At 51.6% G+C, this 18,674-nt stretch overlaps 7 protein-coding genes across 7 annotated transcripts; 3 read left to right on the forward strand and 4 right to left on the reverse strand.

The window, feature by feature from the left end:
- Positions 1-526: 526 nt before the first annotated feature.
- AYO21_09345 (hypothetical protein) lies at positions 527-1,535 on the forward strand (the record flags this gene model as incomplete). The annotated part of the gene is made up of 3 exons (XM_022659281.1): positions 527-741; positions 884-1,110; positions 1,231-1,535. 3 exons carry the CDS (start codon positions 527-529, stop codon positions 1,533-1,535), a joined length of 747 nt encoding a protein of 248 aa, XP_022508404.1.
- A 1,498-nt stretch (positions 1,536-3,033) lies between these two features.
- AYO21_09346 (hypothetical protein) lies at positions 3,034-3,717 on the reverse strand (the record flags this gene model as incomplete). The annotated part of the gene is made up of 1 exon (XM_022659282.1): positions 3,034-3,717. The coding sequence occupies one exon, from the start codon at positions 3,715-3,717 to the stop codon at positions 3,034-3,036; it is 684 nt and encodes a 227-aa protein (XP_022508405.1).
- Positions 3,718-4,884: 1,167 nt separating this feature from the next.
- Positions 4,885-5,826, forward strand: AYO21_09347 (hypothetical protein; the record flags this gene model as incomplete). Its single annotated transcript, XM_022659283.1, has 1 exon — positions 4,885-5,826. The coding sequence occupies one exon, from the start codon at positions 4,885-4,887 to the stop codon at positions 5,824-5,826; it is 942 nt and encodes a 313-aa protein (XP_022508406.1).
- A 391-nt stretch (positions 5,827-6,217) lies between these two features.
- On the reverse strand, positions 6,218-6,886 carry AYO21_09348 (hypothetical protein; the record flags this gene model as incomplete). The annotated part of the gene is made up of 3 exons (XM_022659284.1): positions 6,218-6,402; positions 6,459-6,834; positions 6,884-6,886. 3 exons carry the CDS (start codon positions 6,884-6,886, stop codon positions 6,218-6,220), a joined length of 564 nt encoding a protein of 187 aa, XP_022508407.1.
- A 3,606-nt stretch (positions 6,887-10,492) lies between these two features.
- On the reverse strand, positions 10,493-11,749 carry AYO21_09349 (hypothetical protein; the record flags this gene model as incomplete). Its single annotated transcript, XM_022659285.1, has 3 exons — positions 10,493-10,806; positions 10,863-11,616; positions 11,669-11,749. 3 exons carry the CDS (start codon positions 11,747-11,749, stop codon positions 10,493-10,495), a joined length of 1,149 nt encoding a protein of 382 aa, XP_022508408.1.
- A 910-nt stretch (positions 11,750-12,659) lies between these two features.
- Positions 12,660-13,865, reverse strand: AYO21_09350 (hypothetical protein; the record flags this gene model as incomplete). The annotated part of the gene is made up of 1 exon (XM_022659286.1): positions 12,660-13,865. One exon carries the CDS (start codon positions 13,863-13,865, stop codon positions 12,660-12,662), a length of 1,206 nt encoding a protein of 401 aa, XP_022508409.1.
- A 1,294-nt stretch (positions 13,866-15,159) lies between these two features.
- AYO21_09351 (hypothetical protein) lies at positions 15,160-18,445 on the forward strand (the record flags this gene model as incomplete). The annotated part of the gene is made up of 3 exons (XM_022659287.1): positions 15,160-15,356; positions 15,413-18,144; positions 18,381-18,445. The coding sequence occupies 3 exons, from the start codon at positions 15,160-15,162 to the stop codon at positions 18,443-18,445; spliced, it is 2,994 nt and encodes a 997-aa protein (XP_022508410.1).
- Positions 18,446-18,674: the final 229 nt, after the last annotated feature.

Consider the following 18,674-nt stretch of genomic DNA (forward strand, 5'->3'; position numbering starts at 1 on the left):
ACTGCCCATTGCCTACGGTGTACCTAATCCACTAGCGATTCTAATGCACGATACAGTAGCCCGGAGACCTTGGTTCGAGTCCAAGATGCATCATGTTCATGTGCACCCGTATGTCTGTCTTGTCTGGTCGCGAACGAGGCTAGCCCTGAGTGTCTGCGTGTTCGAAAGACTGTTTTGGGTAATGGGGCATCAGGCTCCGGCGTCTCTACGCTTTCTTATTGGTTGCCTTGCGACTCTCGACCTGTTATGCAAGATGTGCTTCGGAGATAAGTATCCCTCTTCCCTGTATATGTACTCGGTTCGTACCTAGCTTCTCTTGCTAGTCCATTGCACCATGTTCATGGTCCACACGACTCGTACCCGGTCAACGACCCCTCCTAAAAATGCCCCTCCTCTTTCACCATCTTTTTCAGATCCAGAAAATCTCTTATCCATCCCTCCTGTCTTGTCGCTATATATTCCAGACCAGGTGGCTTCCTGCGTCTCCAATTCTTGATTCGCATCATCGCACATCCCGATTCCCACAATGTCGAGCTGCTGCACTACTGGCTTCCGATGGGAGGGGACTCCCCGAGGCCATGAAGCCACCCTCGCCGGCAAGAAAGCCTATGTCACCGGCACCAACAAGGACGCCGCCGTCCTCATCGTCCACGACATCTTCGGCTGGACTTTCACCAACGCTCGAGTGCTAGCCGACCACTATGCCGAGGAAGCAGACGTTACCGTGTATTTGCCTGATTTGTAAGTATCGTATCTGGATTGGACCGAAAGAAAAAGACCACAGCACCCTTTCGTTACCCAGTATCAATCCAGCATCGGGACATCTCGCGCAATGGTCAAAAGGTTGCTGACGACTCCACCCTTCTTCGATCGTTGGCTCCAGCTTCGACGGCGAGATCGTCTCTCCCGACCGCCTCTTTGGGACAGGCGAACATGTAAAGAGCGAGCCATTCGACGTCATGGCCTTCTTGGGCCGACACAGCAAGGAGATCAGGCAGCCGGGGATCTTTGCTTGTGCCACCGCGCTGAAAAAGGAATTGGGCTATAAGAAAGTCGGCGCAATTGGCTTCTGCTATGGTGGTTGGGCCGTCTTTCGACTGGGTGCCAAAGGTCAGTTTTGGATCGTTTCCCTCACCTAGGAAAGCCTTCTGTTTGCATTCTGGGGCGGGGTGATTCCACCGTTGGACCACCCGAACTCATGTTTAACAACTGTGGTATGGATTGAAACAGGCAACAACCTCGTCGACTGCGTATCCACCGCACACCCGTCTCTGCTCGAGAAACCCGAGATCGACGCCATCAGCGTGCCGGTACAACTCATCGCACCAGAGACGGATCCGACCTACACCCCCGAACTCAAGGAGTACTCTCTGAAAGTCCTGCCGACGCTGAACATCGATTTCGACTACCAGTACTTTCCCGGCCTAGTCCATGGGTTCGCTACGAGAGGCGATACCAGCGACCCGGCCCAGAAAAAGGGCCTCGAAAGGGCCAAGAACGCCGCCGTCTCGTGGTTCCGAGAATATCTGCACTGAGCTCGACCGGTCGACTTTTATTTACCATTTTATCACTTTCAATTGCTGTGGAGAGCTTCTCAACTCGCTCCTCTGCCACACGCCCACTCTTTTGGCCTTTCTGTTTTTTGTTTTTTTTTTTCGCCAGAACTCCTGTTCAGCCGGTCCAGGAACTTGCTCAGTTCACGATCGATGCTATTGATGGGGAACAAGGACAAGGACAAGTCCACTTTACTTGGACCAGGAAGATCTCAATGTTGAGTTTGAGTTCGGAGAGCGGAAGAGCAGCGACACTTGTGCGTGCAAAGTGGGAATCTGTCTTGTCAACGACCAGACAGTCCCTAGTTAGTTAGCGACTATTATTATAGGAAGCAAACCGAAAGCAAGCCAAAGCCATTTTCTGGACTTGGAAATATCCTTTCCATAGTTATCGCTCAGTGGTGTGTATGCGAGGAATCATATCCGTATCCTTGTGTGACCGCTCTTCCCGAGATCGAGACCAGGCACGCACAGGTCTGACCAGTCACACATGCAGTCTGCACCAGGCACAAACATGTCGCTGTGCCGGTTGAGCCCACCTATTTTCTTGATAGAATCTTGGCGCATCGACAGGAGGACCGTCGGGCCTCAAAACACACCCTAAAAGGCCTTGCACACAATCACCTGGGACTCATCTGTGCCACGCGCTCCAAGACGAGGGCAAATGTCGGCCAATGACCAACGGCCGTCATCAATTCGGCCGTTCTTAATAGGCTTTGCATGATGATGGTGTGACGCATGGGTGTAACCCGGTACGAGGTATCTATCGTTCAAATGCCTATATATTAATCAACGAAGGCGGGTCGCAGTATCTTTCTCCAAAACTCCTCCAACACCTTTGCCCTAGATTGTACCTCGTACAGATGACTCCAACTAGAAAATAAAGGCGTCGTACCCAAGAAGCAAGAAAATCCGTCGCCATGCTATTTTCCAACCTAATTCTATGCTTACAATAATGCCTTGCGGCTGATGTTTTTTCATTATTCATAACCATAAGTCTATCATGGTATCAATCTCCTCTTCCTGCTCCTCCTGCTCCTCCTGCTCCTCCTGCTCCTCCGTGTGCCTATCCTCCAAATGATGATCAAAGAAGAGCCTGTGGAAAAAGTGTCGTGAGCGGTCGTTGAACTGGTTATAAATAGGTCAAGGCTGGTGGGAGACTGAAAAACCCACACCAGAGGCTCTTATCGGTCATGAAAACCCAAAAATCAGGGCCCATTGAACCCTGTTTCTGCAACGATTTTTACCACCAAATGCTAGATCGAGGGCTTGGAATCTTGACCTTGCCGACTGGCTCAATGCTCCTCACACATCAACGGGTATGTGGCCTTTTGATGGAGTGCAATCTCTGATCAGGTTGAGGCACTTGGTGCTGGTGCTATCAGCAGTCAACCAGAAGTGGAAGGCTTGCTGTGAAGACGCCTGCACAGTTCGACGAAATGCGTCGGTAAGCCGTGAGATTTGTCACAGTAGATGAATCTCAAATACCGCATTGCTGTGGTGATGCTGTGAGCTTGCTGATGGGTCTACTGAGAAGACGCATGACCCGGGAGATAGGGCTTTGGTGAACGATTCTGTTGAAACAGCTCGGACCATTCTCATGCTCATACTTGACTTCAGCTATTGCCTTGCGCAGATCTCGACGGAAGGCACGACCGATCAAGATTTCCTGGCCATGGCCATCCTCAACCACCTTCACAGGGGTTGTGAAGAGAACGCCTTCGACGTTGCGAAGAGACCACTGGATGACAGCAATGCCGAGGACCTTAATCCGAGTGCCATCGTACTGAACAAGACCTATACGACTTTGAAGCTTCTCAGGCAAATCTTCAATTCGTGTCCAGGGTATCCCAAGTTTTGTGATGACACCCAACTCAGCCGTGTTATCGTCTGCGCCATCGTCAAAGACTGCACTAGCACCCATGAGCTTGTACTCATTGTGGCTGATGACGGTAATGCTCTGACTCCGCTCGATTTTATGGCCATCATCAATGTTTTTCAATAGCTTCTCCAACACCGGCAGGTCGTCTATGCTTGGATGAGAGACAACCGTTGGAGAACCCGTCAACATATTGTGGCGGGACGTGGGAAGGTTGGCATCAGGGTCTGTGCTCGAGGATGGGGGGGCAGGTAGGTCCGGAGATTGTGAGCTCGGGACAGCCATCGGCGTTCCCGATGATCCACTAGGGCCTCGATCTTTGACGAGATCGTTATGCTGCCATATCAAATGTTAAACCGAACACAGACAACGGAGGCTGATGCCGACTTACTCTCATGCGTGACCAAACCATTCCCAACCGGCGGAATCTCCCCTGCCTTCTCGGAGACGCAGATAGCGCAGCGTCGTAAGTCGAACTCCGTGGGGAAGACATCGAAACTCCCATGGAAGTTTGTGCACGGCTGAGTGGTGGCTGGTTGCAAATGATCTGGCCGTGCGAGCAGTCGATGGTGGCGGCCGAGAAGGGTCGGGGTTGCAAGACGCAACTGCGGCGCCACCACAGAGCGAGCACACTGTATTCGATAACAATTGAGCAGAGTGAGGCAGATCAGGGAATATGATTGATGTGGACAAACCCCAAAGAAAGTAGACGTTGTGAAAGATATAACTGCTCTAGATGTAATTACAATTAGTACTTGACCCTATGCCCATCTTTGGGGGGGAGGGGGGAAACAGTCGTTGGAGAGAAGGATCCAAAGTAACGCACCTTCTTCTGCCCTTTACTCGCGTGAGGTGAGGCGAACTAAGGGAGGAGAAAACGGTCGGTTTCTTCTCCCCCAAAAGCTAAATGCGTGGCAGTCAGTCCGTACTATCCTGCCTCTATAGAATCCCGAGATACTTTTCCACTACCTTATTCTGATGGATCATTATTTGACATTACTATTGTCTGTAGCTTATAAGGTCGTGATAAAGAGGATAAATTCTGGAGCTTTGTACCCGAAAAAATTGAGTAAGATGTAAAATAACTTGGGGGTATTGTGATCACTACTTCGCAGTCGCGTAGCAGTCGGATAATGACCCGTCGATGCTCATCCCGTTGACTCAGTGTGGTGCTTGGCTACAATTTCTCAGGAAACAAAATGGCTACGGAATTCTACCAGCCCACTGACTCGGACGTTCGGGCTTCTGTACTTGATACAGATTCAGCCTCGAAGGCTGCTCTGAGAGATGTGGAATGCCCTCCACTCAATTAAAGGTCTTTACTTACCCCACGGCGTCTGCTCCGCCACGAAGACTTCACAGAAAGCCTCATGTTCCAACTTTACTTGTCGTTTCCTTCTATGGTATCAGCATGTCGCCGCGGTCAAGGCTCGATCTAGTTCACTCCAAAGAATGGTAAGCTACGACGAGCTTTCAAACCTGCTGGGCGCATATCCAGACCTCATCATCCTCCGCCGCTTCGGGCCCCTGGCGTCACAAGTCCTGCTCCATCTACAGGCTGAACTCCTCGAACTAGACCACGACCTCGACTTCCTCAGAGCAGCCGAGAAAGCCGACCCCGAACAACAAGCGCATGCAAAGTCTTGGGCCAAGGCGAATGCATCAATCGCCCAGGGGAAACGGAGCATCCGGAAAGAATTGATTGAAGATGCCGAGAAGAAGCTTCTGAGATATTGTACGTCGAGGCGCCCACCCTGTCTGCATCTATCCCACGAGTTCCTTGCGAATTTTGCTGATTCACTCGCCAAAGATCAATTTGTCACACACACATCTGGCGTGCTCAAGCTTCCCCAGCCTGATCGGTGCGACATGGATTTCCTGTGCACTTGGCTCGAGAGTGAAAGAGGAGGCAATAACTTTCTCAAAAAGCACTCGGACGCCGAGGCCAGAGCGTGGGATCCCCAGCAAGCCAGAGACCTCATGACCGTGAACAAGCGGAGAGACCGTTTCGCGGCCTGGGTGGGCAACACCATAATGCCGCTATATCACGGCAAAATTGGCCATCGCATTCATCCAAGGATTGATGATGGGTCCATCGGGCCGCGATACTGGTACGACGATGGTCACTTCGCGGCTGTAGGGAATGTTACCTGCACCGTGCTTTCGTCGGTCATTCCGTCCATCTCCATCGTTGCCCTCTACTATATCCAAAATATGCTTGCTCGGCTGCTGGTCATCATCGCCCTGAGCACCTTGTTCTCGCTGATCATGAGCTTCGTGGCACAAGGTCGTCGATACGAAGTCTTCGCCGCCACGACGGCCTTTGCAGCCGTTCAGGTCGTTTTCGTCGGTGGTGTGAATTTTGTGGTCGCAGCCCAGCCACAGCCAGCCTGATGATGTTTAAAGTTTTTCTTTTGTTTTTCTATACCAGGTCAGGGATCTGATAATAGGATCTGATAGCTAAGATGGAGCAACGACGGCGGCGCGGCTTCGGGGAAAGTTAATTTGAACACCAGTGACACCTTAGCAGTCAAAGTCTGAAACGATCGCCGTCGTTCACGTAATTTCATTTTTGTGTCGTCGGCGGAAAGGTTCGCTGGTCTGATCACCTGCACGAAATCATAGTTCAGAGATTGAAAGACCAGAGTTCATTACGTATCAGATTACTAGCCGTACAACAGATCCATCATGTAACGCAGCAGATCCTTTGTCAACTTAAAACGGATTCGGCCGTTGTCAATAACCAAGAGAATTCCAATAAAAAAAAAAGGTTCCTTCAAGAGCTTCATGCTGTTGTGCCAACGCTTTGCGCAGAGGAAGCCTGGCCTTGATGTTGCTGGCCTTGAGTGTTTTCATTGCCCTTGATCAGCGCCGCGAACTTTTCGGACTTGCATTTGCTTGACGCCTCCACAACGCCCTGGTGAGCGGCGTTTGCATGGTCGTTTTGCTCCTGCTGTCGTTTCACCTCTTCTGCATACAAGTCAGCCCCCGTGGTGAAGTTAATGGTCAGGATGAGTCGAAATTACCATCAGTCAGCACAACGCTGTAAAGAGGCTTTAGCGATGGAATCACCTCTGACGACTCCTTTAATTGTGGCAGCCACATTTTATATCGACCGCTGAGCTCGGAAGTAACGAAGAGGTCGGCCTCGTACGAGTACGGCCCACCCACCCAACGCCAGACTGCTGTGAGTTTGCCATGACACTGCACCATAACGCCATCGATGTTCACTGTGTAAGGTCGCTCGAGAGGTTTGAGCTTCTCATCGTATTGCTGGGGTGACCGCACCAAGTTGAGAGCCAGCTGCTGTGAGATGATGATACAGTCAATATCGGCGTCATTTATCTCTCCGCGAGGCACCTCAACCCATTTCCCCACACCGTTGACCGAGACGTCTATTCCCTGATAAGATGGCGTCAGAGTAGCTGTTCAGAAGAAGAGACAAACATACCATGTCTCGCGTTGATTGCGATTCTTCTTTCTCGCAGAATTCCTGTTTACTTGCCGGCCTGCGACAGTAGTGGCTCACAGTCGAAAAGAGCCAAGCGAAAACTTTTGTATAAGTTGACCTTGATCGGTGGTCTGAACGAGTACCAAGGGGTTTCTGTAGCTCGTCGTCGGATAGATGCTCGTCAGCGTAGCGATCGGGCCGCAACTTATGATCGAAATGCATTCTACACGGAGTGAAGAAAAGATCAGGCTGAGAGACTTTGGCGCTGCGGTCTGTATATAAACCGAGGGAGAGGAGACAAATGAGCTGCACGTGGCGCTCATACCCCGGCTGCACGAGGGTCTCGAGACGTTTGCTACAGTCAGAATGCTCGATAAGTTCCTAACCTTAGCTTTTGGGCAAAGGGGCAAGAACAAGCAGGTGACCACTGCGGCCGAGCAAGGAGCGGTTTGTTGAGAGCGCAACCACAGTGGCTGATGTGACAGGTGTCATTCCTTGGGCGATGTTACCAATAGAGAAGCTTCTGAAAGCGATGCTGTAAGGGCGACTATGAGGCTGAAAGATCCGACTCCAGCGCATGTTGGGATAACGAGGCAGATGAATCATACCCCACATGCATATTTTCAACTTGTTGTCCAGGTGGGGGAAAGCACCATTACGGTAGTGTGACATCGTTCAGGTCCGACCAATAAGGTTTCTCCATCTCAAAAAAGCCATGAGGCAGTCAGGCTGAAACCAGGACGAGACTTGTATACAGGCATTTAGGTAACCCAACACACCCTCTACCTCGTACTTGTAGATGAAACGAGGAGCAGCTGGCTTCCTCTGTGAGGCTGCAGGTAGCATTTGTGCTTGGACTTGCAAAGAATTGGGCAAGCAAGACAAGGCTGCTTTGTGAAGCTGAGGGCCATCACCAGTGCGTTGGACTCTCGGGTGTTAACCTATCAGAGCATCGTGCATCCCCGGGTGCCCAGTCACCCGGCCGACTTGCCCAGATGTGCCTTAGGGCGGGGTCATCGGAGCAAACGACCTTGGCAAGGTCCACCCGAGCGACTAGGCTGAGTACAGGGCGGCATCACCCTCGTCCCGATCGGGGTTGACATGGCTGCAAAATTCCTGGGTCTAGGCCTGATCTTTCTAGACAGATCAGCCTTGCGAGTGTCTTCACTGCCCCTATATCTCTGGGGCGCGTCTCTCAGCCCATGACAGGGCAATACGCCGGTGTCGAAGAGAGTCGAGACAACCCACTACAGAGTGTTATCCACGCTGAACCGCCGCCCGTCTAGGCCGAGCAACAACGAACTACGGCATCAGAGGAGACGAGGAGGGGAGAGGATCTGAAGGGTTTGGTAGTGGCTGGGCCGTCGTTGTCGCGCAGGGAGATGGGATTGGATCATACGGGTAGATCTGCCGCGGGTTTTCTACCGGGCTGGGATGAAAAGCAGTCGTTGGCACTACATGTATGCATACAGCCCTGGACCAGGATGGGATGGCTTTGAGGGAGACTATGGAGATGGTCGTGTCGTGCGGAATGAGACCCGGGTCCAAGATTGTACAGAAACGGAGGGAGACAAAAGGGTGAAATGGAAAGAGAGGGAGAGGGAAATCAATCGTCTGCGCGGTGTCCATACTGCATACATAATAACATGGACTATGAATCCCTGAGAACTCCAAGAAAAGCCGCCATCTATGTGAGGTTCCCCCTTCTCTTCATCTTTCTCTTTCTATTCTCTTTCGTCCCCAGTCTGTTGCTTTGTGCCTCAGTCCCAGTCCCCTTAACTTGTACTTGTACAACATACGACACCACACCATACCTACCAAAATGTCATACATATCGATCTCCCTTCCTTAAATGTCCCTCCCAGAACAACTGAACATCACATATCGGGGACATAAAAAGTGGTAGAGAGCCCCACAGTATAGAATGTATCATCGTGGTACTGCTGCCATCTCCGCTTCCGAGTCCACTTCTTTGACCGACTCACTTGACTCACGCACAACGCATGATGGTTTGGGACTGCTTCGTGGAGGCGACGGAGGGACCCGAAGAGAGCTCGTGACGAGGAGAATAGGAATTTCCGCTCGGCCTCCGGCTCTGGCTTGTGGCTGGTACGAAACTGTTGCCCGTGAAATGGACATGGATAGGTGAGAGAAGGGCGTCGTGTTCGGGTCCAGTGACCAGTTGCTTCGATCTGCGACGTTTATTCATCCCCCTCTCTTTATGTGTATGTTTGTGTATGCGTGCTGCGAGAGAAGAGGAACAACGAAGGGAAAAGTAACAGGGGAATATACTAGACGTTTAGTGAGCGAAAGAGGAGGGGGGGGGGAGGGTGAATGTGTTTGTGTGTAAGGAGTGCACACAGGAACCTTGGAAGTGAATCAGAAAGTAACCAGTACCTACGAAGACACTACAGCTCCTTCACGAGACTAGAACAGACAATAAAACAGGTCTCTCTCTTCAGACACAGATATCAAAGACATACAGACCCTTTACGACCAACACACCCACGCCCACGCAGACACACTCTCTCTTCTGTCCCCTACCATTCCCTGCCCTGCCCAACCTCACGAAACCTCCCACATCTCCATCTCTTACATCTCGCACCACCACGCTAGAGCTTCAGAGGAGTCAAGACTCTTGTCGTTCTTGCGTTGTCTCATCGATCCAACCGTCCTTTTGCCTGCGTCGAGTCGCCGACTCGACTCGAATCGACTTGACCCGCCCAAGTGGAGTCGATATCAAAGGCACACTACACTACACCACACTACTCTACACTACAGAGTCCACACTACACTACACTACACTGCACCACCAGCAGATCCGTCGTGCCGTGCCGTGCCATGTCATGTCGTGGCAAACCTCTACCGTCAAACTTGATCATGACAACGCCACACTACTCCGAACTACTCTGCACTACCCTACCCTACGCGGACAGGGGAGAACATCTTCGCACCAGATATAAATACGAACAGGGAGTCATGGAGATACACAAGCAGAGTGGGGCGGAGGCTGGCCGGGGATGATCAGCGTGGGCAATTGCAAGACTGACGGGACATGATGACTAGATGGCTACATGGCTAGATACGAAGACTGCCGGCGTCCAATCTCAAGGTGGAACACCAAAAGGTGCTTTAGTTCCTTACAAGGAAGCCTAGAGACCATAGAGAATTGAGGATGAAAAGGAAAAGAGGACAAACTACAGAGACAAGGAAAAGTAACAACGTTCTGGTACCTTCTGGGTTCTTAACCCTGCCAAATTCGGATGCATACAAGTGGTGGGAGAGAGGGAAAGCAACCATACACCATGCCTTCGAACGTGCTGTCGTCCATTCCAGCATCCATGCCAGCTGTCCTGTATGTATCAATGTGCTGATATGCCCATGTCCAGATGTCCCCGATGAGCAAATGCCCTGTCTGTGCACCATGTCGCCTTCGCTTCGCTATGCTTCACCGCTCAAATGACCTGCAGTATACCCTTGAGAGCAATGCATTGCGCTATCCCATATGCCTGCGGTTTTCCATTCTCTCAACAATCTGTGTAGAAAAACGAAAAGGTTCACAAAGGAATGAGTGTCCGGGTAGACAAAGGAAAAAAGCGACCTCGTGGTTTAGCGACGGCGTTGGACAGTCTGCCAGCCATCCGAGTCGGTCCCTTTCCTGGCACGGGTACCAACACCTGGAACAAATTTTGCAATATTCGGGTTGTAAGAACGGCCACTTGATCCAGACTTCCCACTGTTACTGCGATCTCGGGGACCTGTTCCGGGATAAGGAATTTGGGTGATCAAGTTCATGGGCCGTTCGCAAGGGTCATGAGAGAATCCAACCTGGACCTCTTGGTAGGGTCCTGGCCTCCTCGATCGACGAAGAAACTCCTCTCGGACAATGCGGGCAATGACGGTAGACGAAAAGACCGCAGTAGCTAGAGCAATAGAAGTCAGAGCGATGACAAGGTAGGGGAAGGGGGTGCCGACTTACCATTACCAGTGTTAAACAACCATACCAACTCGACATTATGTCGACCGACAAGTTCAACCAAGTCCCTCCTGAATCTGTCTTCAGTCAAGCCGTTGGTGAAGAGTTGTTGACGAGCAAAGGTCAAGCGACGACGCTCGTTGGTCGGAGGTTGCATTCGAGCAAGGTCCTCGTTCTCGGGATAGGCCTCGCCATACTTGACCTCATGGCCTTTTCCAAACAAGCCACAGCCATAGTCATGAACGGCTTCGACTTCCTCGTTCATGAAAACCATGGCGGCACCGGCGTACTGGAAGATGACACAGACGGCCTCATATTGCTCCACGTATGCCATGGAAAAGATGGCACCAGTGCTAATCCGTTCCGTCACCATGCTCAAGGGCTTATCTTTGGACCAGCCATAGATCCAGATGCAGCGGAAGTCCTCCTCCCGCGATGGACCGCATTGACCCTGGTTCGAGGCTTGCTCGGTGATGTGTCGCTTTAATCCGTCAGACGGTCCAAACTTGACCAAACGATTGTTGCTTGGGATGTCGGTTGCAGCAACCGCTGCCCAAGTGGATGAAGTATTGGATCTTGCAGCAGGACAACCTGCGTTGCCATTTTGAGGGAGGAGTTGAGCTTTGGCGACAGGGATAGAGTTCATGCGGAATTTCTCAATAGACCAAGGAGCCGTGGTCTGATTGAACGTGTCAAGCATGGAGTGGACGTCCCGTGCAATGCCATTCGCTGCTTCATTTTCACCCTCGCCTCGCAGCTTGTTCCATGATTAGTCCAGCGCGCTGCACATGGGAACAGCCGTTCCTTACATGCTCCACAACCCGATTCAAGTGGCTCAGGGCATCCGCCATAATGTCGCTGACATGGAGAGGGTCGTTTCCGATTGCCATCATGTCCTGTGTTGATGCCTGATTAGCACGGGTTCGTCTTTTTCGCCTTGCGCGGCATCTGGAGAGGGACGAGGGGTTTGGGGGGGAAAAGGACAAAGGATGGGTGTTCAAGGGTAGGGAGGGACCAACTTCAGAGTCTTCACTACTGGCGTCACTGTAGGTGAGAGAAGGAGAATAGATTGGATGGTGGGAGGGGTGGCCGAGGCTGCGCCAGGTTGGGCTAGAGGTGGTAGAGGAGGAGGAATATCTGGAGAGCATCATGGTGGAAGAGGGAGGAGGAGAGCAGGAGATGTGTCTCAACAACTCTGAAAGGGGTGCGGCACAAAGGCAGGGCACTTGGGGGGTGAAGCGTGAAGCGTCAATAGAGCTTCTTCTCCTCAAGCCCAAGGCAGTAAACAAGATTGTGTGTTTCCTGTCGCCACTTCACTTTGGATGCCTGGGGGAAACAAAGAAGTCAAGGAAGGCTCCCGCTACAGAACCAGAAACAGCAGTGCAGGTTTCGCGTCAAGCAGCAGCTACCCGAACCAAGATAAAAGAGCTGGTTTTGATGGGCTTTTTTTTCTTTCTTCAAAAGATATCAAGATAGTTCGATGGACTGGGTTCCTTTAGATTTTGTTTTCAACACTGAGGATGTGGGAATTTGTTTGCTCCTCTCAGTCCTGGTGGGAATCTCATCTCATTTGTATGTCTGGCCACCTCCAACCATTGCTCCACAGTGGGAGAAACCACCCCTCAGACCCGTTGGTCCATGGTCCATGGCCTTCTGGATCTCAGCATTTTGATAATATAAACTTGCAGATAAGGGCCAAAGGGAGACAAAACACCATAGCGGACAAGCTGCTCGTCAAGCCCGCCGGAACCTACAGAGTTATCACATGTGCCAACTGGAGCTGATCCATATTTCTTCGCTTCATCTTCCAATCGTAGAGTCTTGTCTCGGTGAGCGCCAGAACGCCATCCTGATGCCCAACTCCCGACCCAATGCCCGTCTTGCCTCGATTGTCCTGGTCATAGCATCTCGATTTTCGTGGGCACGGCGAAGGAGATATTTCATACACTCCCCCATCTTGCCCCAAACCAAATATTTATATGCCTTGGGAACCTCCACGGTGTGGTTGCTGTCGTGCGACGCTAAACGGGTCCTTGCCCGCTGTACCACCTCGTAGCTGACGTTGTCCGCCATCCCCATCAGTTGGCCATATGCCAGTTCGATCCGGGGCTCGCCAGTACGAGCTTGCTCATCTCGAAGTTCGCTGGCTAGTCTGACCGATTCAGCATTGTGGGTGGCGAGCACGAGAGCAACCCGAGGGAATTCCGTGGATCCTCCCTCCACAGGCTGCAGGATGCCCTGGTATCGCCGTTGCAGGATGCTCCTCGCGATGCCGTTGTAGCAATTGTGGGTCTCGTCGATGGTGGGCCAGAACAGCTCGCGAGGATCACTTCCCATGTAGGCTCCTCGCACCAGCTTCACCCCGAGCACGAAGCCTTCTGTTCGAGCTAGCTCAAGATGCCGTGCCAGATTTTGTGGCGTCTTTTTAGCATACGCCTGGTAGGTGCCGTATACCAATGCTTGTTCGCGGTTGTACCGCTTTGCAAAGTACATTGTCCAATTGTCGATGCCTTGTTGCAACGATGCCTGTTCGGCATCGAACAGAAGTTTGACCCCTTTCTCTTGAGCTCGTTTGCAGATATCATGTACAGCCTCCTCAAACTCTGGTGAACACGCAATGGTCGCCTTAAGATGTCGAAGGGCTTGACGTCCAGCTCCAGTGAATTTCAGTGCGACAAAGTCGCCCTGCTGAGCGAGGTCCACCGTATCGATGGTGTTCTGTCTCCACGTGGCAATCTCCTCAGCATCAACGTGTGCTTGTTCTGAAGCATTCTTGGGAACCACCAATCCCTCGGCCTCTTCCTTACTAAGGACAACCTCTTTTGCGTGACCCAATATAACCCCCTTAAAGCCGGTTCTCTTCAAGTCTGAAATTGTCCTTCGGACCTCTGATGGCGTCTCGCCAGCACAGAATTGGGCGTAGAAGGTGTGCTTGAGGAGCGAGTGAAGAATCGGATTGCGGTCGGGGTTGAACAGAGGCGACTTCGTGTGAGCAAGGAAGGTCATGGCGACTAACGAGGGACGAAGTAGAAATGGAACGGATGATATTGAGGTGATGAAATACGACCGCAGCAACGAATTTAAGGGCACGCATGCCAACGGTCTTGGTGAGCGCATGTCTAAGGTGTGAGTGTCAGTCTCGACAACATCGTATGCTGTAGATGTAATGTTGCGCCGTGTATGCGCTTTGCGATGTTGACGTTGTTGTATCTGTCGGTAGCCCTTGTTTTCTATACAATAATCATGACCTCGTAGGCGTGTTTCGTGCCGCGAACACACAAAAAGAGCAGGGATGGACTGTATGTAGAGGATCTGTCTCGGAGGTATTCGTGACGTCAATCTGCTATACAAGTAGAGGTCCATTCTGAGGATTGAGAGGGAGTGCAAAGTAGGGATAGGAGTAGAAGGGAAATCATGAAGGGATGTACAAACTCATTTCAATAAATGATAGCAACAGTGGGCTAATCAAGATAGAGGGGAGTGGGAGTAGTGGCAGTGAATAATGGTCACCAGGTATCCCGCATTGTAGATAGGTACGTCAGTCGCCAATCTCGCCGCCCATCTCCACGCGCCCTTCGAGATAAAGAGGAACTGGTGGGTCTTATCGGCTGAGTTTGAGCCGTGAATAGCCGCAAGCGGAAGCGACATAATGCAGGAACCAACTGGCAACCCTCGCCGATTCTGGCAGTGTCACCTGTGTCCACATCTCATGCCTAGAAGACATTTGAAGATACACAAACCTTGTGATCATTTGTCGCTATACTTGTTGGTTTGTATTGTTGAGCAGCAGATCAGAGGTTGGTCATCAAACAGTAGACAACTGGCACCCCAACCAGACCTCTCTGAGGTGGGCAAATCCAGAATCAAATCAGGCGCATCTCATCAGAACTGGCTATGTCTAACAGACTGTCGACCTTCAGGTAAGGAAGAAAGAATGATAATGATGGAACGAACAGGTGGGTTATTCTACTGCAAGTTGGGCAGCAGTCGAGGTGCACGTGATCAGAACGTTGCTTGGACAACCAAATCCGCCAAGACAACTAACTCGGATTGGGCCAAAGTCGCAACATTGAATCTCAAACCGTAACTCGTACACTACAGTTCAAGTCACGGCTCTCCACACACACCTTCAGCAAGCCACGGTCTCGACCACTGTATCTGGCTTGCGCTCTACTATCTACGAGCCTCACTCTTCATACCATTCATGGTAGATTGCTTCGCCTCCCATTCTATCTTCGGCGTGTCCTGATGAGCTCCGTTTGGGTGTAATCACGCATCTCAAGCAGCTCATACTGCCACAATGGCCTCTGACGGCGCCTCTTCAATTTCTGTCACTGTTCGAGTGAGACCGTTCACTATCCGAGAAGCCGCTCAATTGACGAAATGCGATGACACAACAATATTTCTGGGTGACGGTTCGCTGGCTGCTGCCCCAACTCCAAAGCTCTCTCAGAAGGGCATCCGGTCGGTCATCAAAGTCGTCGATGAAAAGTGTTTGTATGTGCCGCCCGCCGTTCGATGGAATCTTTCAACAGGCTGACTTACTCCTTCAGGATATTCGACCCCCCCGAAGACAATCCTGTTCAGAAATTCTCACGATCCGTCATCCCCTCCGGTAAACGAGTCAAAGACCAAACTTTTGGCTTCGATCGAATCTTTGACGAAAACGCATCTCAGGGCGAAGTTTACGAAGCCACCACAAGACCTTTGCTAGATAGTGTCTTGGACGGATATAATGCAACAGTCTTCGCTTATGGCGCAACGGGTTGCGGAAAGACTCACACCATTACTGGCACCGCTCAAGAACCGGGCATCATCTTCTCAGCGATGAAGGAGCTATTTGAGAGGGTCCAAGAGCAGTCCAGCGAAAAGATTACAGAGATATCGTTATCATATCTGGAGATTTACAATGAAACCATCCGTGATCTGCTCGTGCCTAGCACCGTCAGAGGCGGGTTGATGTTGAGAGAGGATTCAAACCAAGCCGTCTCGGTTGCAGGGCTCTCGAGCCATCACCCACAAAGTGTTGAAGAGGTCATGGAGATGATTGTGAGAGGGAATGAAATGCGGACAATGTCACCCACAGAAGCCAACGCAACTTCTTCCCGCTCGCACGCCGTGCTACAGATCAACGTTGCCCAGAAAGACAGAAATGCCGGTGTCGAGGAGCCTCACACAATGGCTACTTTGAGCATAATCGACCTCGCCGGGAGCGAGCGTGCAAGCGCCACCAAAAATCGAGGCGAACGACTACTTGAAGGCGCCAACATTAACAAGTCTCTTCTGGCACTGGGCAGTTGTATCAACGCCCTTTGCGACCCCCGCAAACGAAATCACGTTCCTTACAGGAATTCCAAACTCACGCGTCTGCTCAAGTTTTCTCTAGGCGGGAACTGCAAGACTGTTATGATTGTTTGCGTCAGCCCTTCAAGTGCGCATTTTGACGAAACGCAAAACACTTTACGGTATGCCAACCGAGCCAAAAACATCCAGACAAAGGTGACTAGAAACGTGTACAACGTCAATCGTCATGTCAAGGATTACCTGGTCAAGATCGATGAACAGATGGCTCAGATTAACGAACTAAAGGCTCAGCTGAAGGAGGCCGAGACGTTTGCTTTTGCCAAGTTCAAGAAGCAGAATGAGAAGAAGGAAAGCATTGCCCGAGAGGGAGTCCAAAGAATCAAAGCGGCGTACGAGAATTCTGCGGCCGAGAGACAAGAACGGACCAACAACATGATCAAGCTGAAGCAAATTGGCCGAAGGATTGCCATGCTCTCTTCATGGATTTCTGCCTTTGATGCAGTGTGTGATGGCCTGGATGAAGACGACCTCATGAAGAATATGCAGGCCGTGAAGAAGACAGCTCAAGGCATCATGATGGAGTTGGAAAGCGGTCGACACCACTGCCAGCAGAAGGTCCTCAAGAGCAGCTGGGATCGCCCCATGAACACGGCACTGGAGCATAGTTTGAAACAGCTGAAGGACGTGGACACTGGCGACATGATTGATTCCGAAATGCTTCGACGCGAAGTGGAAATGCTCAAGTTGAATGCTGAGCGTGAGTCATTTGCAGCTGTGGCCGAGCAAGACAAAAACGGAGATGCTCCCACCATTCAAGTTCTGCTACGAGCCCACTTTGAGACTATCGCTGCCATCGAGAGCTTGAACCGCATGAGCGTCGAGGAGGCAGTTGAAGCTGCCAACCAGATTTTGGGAAAGATGATCAACTCCGCATCTGGCGCAGCATCATATGTCGTGAGACCAGATGGAAGTCTTGCTCCTGTCGAGGCATTTGGGCCGACCAAGGCTGGCACCCCCAAGCGACGCAAACAGAGCATCAACAACTCCATCCTGGACGGGAGTCCTGTGAGGGTGATCAAGCCTCCGGCGGTCATGGCTACTCATCTGATGACATCTCCAGCCAGAGCCTCGCCTAGACGTCGTGGTCTACTGGGAAGCGCAAAGAAGGGTGTCCAACTATCCTTTACTCCGAAGAAGAGAAAGTTTCCTCCCAAGGGCGTTAAACGAGCTGTGCGATGGAAAGACGACATTGAGGATGGTGCACTCGCGGAGTTTGAGAAGACGCCGCAAAAGGTTCCGTCATCGGATGAATCGACCACCGAAATCAGCATCCCTCAGGTGTCAGACCTGACCTCGTCCTTCTCGAAACTGCAGACACACTCTCCCAGTTCCTCGCCCATCCCGCCTCCGCCCGAAGCCACTCTCAACATTCAGCCGAAGAGCAGTCGTTTCCAGGCCGGGTTTCTGTCCAAGAAATATGATGGCTCACCCCTCAACTCAAGCATGCTGCCCCCGAAGATGACACCACTGTCATCCTCAGACAGCGAGGCCTCACCGCTGAGGGAAATCGATCCGAGTAAGGCATCGAACCGTCGCTCCTTCACTCCCATGCAGCCTAGCAATCACACCTCAGATGCACGCCATGACACTTGTCATACTTCCCCAGCCTCGAACTCGGACACCGAAAACCAGAATAGCTCAGCCTCTGATAAAGAGGATGCGCTGAAGATTCGCGAAGCCGTAAAACGCTCTTCTTCCCTTCGCCGCTCAGGTATCCACGGATCTCGGACTCAACGTCGCCGCTCGCCCACCGCAGCAACGGCGGGAGTCGCTGCGTCTCCCACCAACGAGTCGATGTTCGCTGCCGGCCATGTTAGGAGAATGGTTCATGGCACAAAGAACGAGCTCTTAAAAGAGAACGACGCAGGGTCTTGGAAGGTCGGGGTTCTGAGTCCCCGGGTTCAAGGCATTGTTAGCCATGGTAAGAGCTCTCTTGTGGCACCATCTAATCCTATTAGGCGGACGACGATGGGAGGCCCCGAACGTGGGGGTGGGACTAGGCTCTCTTCTGTCGTCTCGGGGGCTAATGCTCACGGACATTCGAGCAGCAGAGGAAGTTTAATGCCTACTGGGAAAGCTGTGTGGCGTTGATGGAAACACTCTGCGAGGCGGTCACTGTTAAAGGGGCCGGTCATTTCTTGCACTTTTGTGTTATAGACTTGTGGTTGAAACTGCGACCAGAAGCAGAGGCTGAAAACTGGACATTGGAGTACAGGTCTTGAACACGGACTGGACGGGGGCAAATGGGATGGCTGGGACGACATCAAAATGAGGATTATCATGAACGGGGTTGATTTTTTTTGGTTCCTGGATGCAATTCGTCTTGGACTCGGGCAGTTGGAGAGAGTCTGTGGCCTCGATCCTTGACTACTCAGACCTCCTCGATCAGAGACGAAGGACTTCTGTTGCTCCTGTTTGTACATCAATTAGACGCCTCTGCGCCGTCTGACC

The sequence above is a fragment of the Fonsecaea monophora genome (assembly GCF_001642475.1).
Source record: "Fonsecaea monophora strain CBS 269.37 chromosome Unknown Scaff91, whole genome shotgun sequence".
Classification (NCBI taxonomy): Eukaryota; Fungi; Ascomycota; class Eurotiomycetes; order Chaetothyriales; family Herpotrichiellaceae; genus Fonsecaea; species Fonsecaea monophora.